The sequence below is a fragment of the Echinops telfairi genome, unplaced genomic scaffold (assembly GCF_000313985.2).
Source record: "Echinops telfairi isolate 266 unplaced genomic scaffold, ASM31398v2 ScPeMD7_18;HRSCAF=68, whole genome shotgun sequence".
Classification (NCBI taxonomy): domain Eukaryota; kingdom Metazoa; phylum Chordata; class Mammalia; order Afrosoricida; family Tenrecidae; genus Echinops; species Echinops telfairi.
The window spans coordinates 87692864-87693783 of NW_022103915.1; the positions used below are offsets into that span (position 1 = coordinate 87692864).

General features: G+C 44.1%; 1 protein-coding gene across 1 annotated transcript in view; it reads right to left on the reverse strand.

The window, feature by feature from the left end:
• Positions 1-350: 350 nt before the first annotated feature.
• LOC101661581 (olfactory receptor 11H12-like) overlaps positions 351-920 on the reverse strand; it is a 914-nt gene continuing 344 nt past the window's right edge. Inside the window, exon 2 of the mRNA XM_013008753.2 lies at positions 351-917. Coding sequence (XP_012864207.2) covers positions 351-917 — 567 coding nt within the window. The remainder of the gene's footprint in view (positions 918-920) is intronic.

Genomic DNA, 920 nt, shown 5'->3' on the forward strand with positions numbered 1-920 from the left:
GTGTAAATGGGTCCATAAATCCCCCTAAATTTACTGCCATCGAGTTTACGTCTACTCATAAAGATTCTATAAGACAGAGTAGAACTGCCCCTTTGGGTTTCCAGGGATGTACATCATTATGGGAGCAGGAAGCTTCCTGTTTTTCCTATAAACCCACTGGTGGAACTGAACTGTTAAACCCCCAAACAGCTAGGCTTCTGAAGGATCTATAGATGTGGAAGTTAATAAAGTCATCACATCAGTCTCACTAGATACAATTTCATACTTTCAAACTTTGGATAATTAGGCCATTCTGAATATTTATTGTAAGACTATACTGACCTAATCATGGAGGAATCATGCAGTCTATCCTACCTTGGGCTAGAAAGCCCCACAACTCTCCTCAAGGCTGCTTTCATGTCCTTATTCCGGAGGCTGTAGATGAGAGGGTTGAAGAGTGGGGTCACCATAGCATAGAACAATGTTGCAACTTTCTGCATGCCAGCAGAATGTTTGAGTCCCGGGCTCACATACATGACCATCAGGGAGCCATAGAACAGTGATACCACGGCCAAATGAGATCCACATGTTGAGAAGGCTTTGCGTCTTCCAGTGGCTGAAGGTACACGAAACACAGCTACTAGGACAAGAGTATAGGATCCAAGGATGAAGAAGAAGTTACCAAAGATAACTAAGGAGCTAAGAGTATAGCACAACAATTGGATTCTTGGTGCAGAGGTACATGCCAATGCAAACAGTGGTCCTGGATCACACACAACATGGTCAATGATGTTTGGGCCACAGAAGGGCATCTGAGAGATGAGAACAATGGGGATCAGGAACCACAGAAACCCACACACCCAGCAGACAGTGACTAGTTTAGTACAGAGATACCTAGTCATGATATTAGGGTAGTGCAAGGGGCGACAGATAGCAAGGTA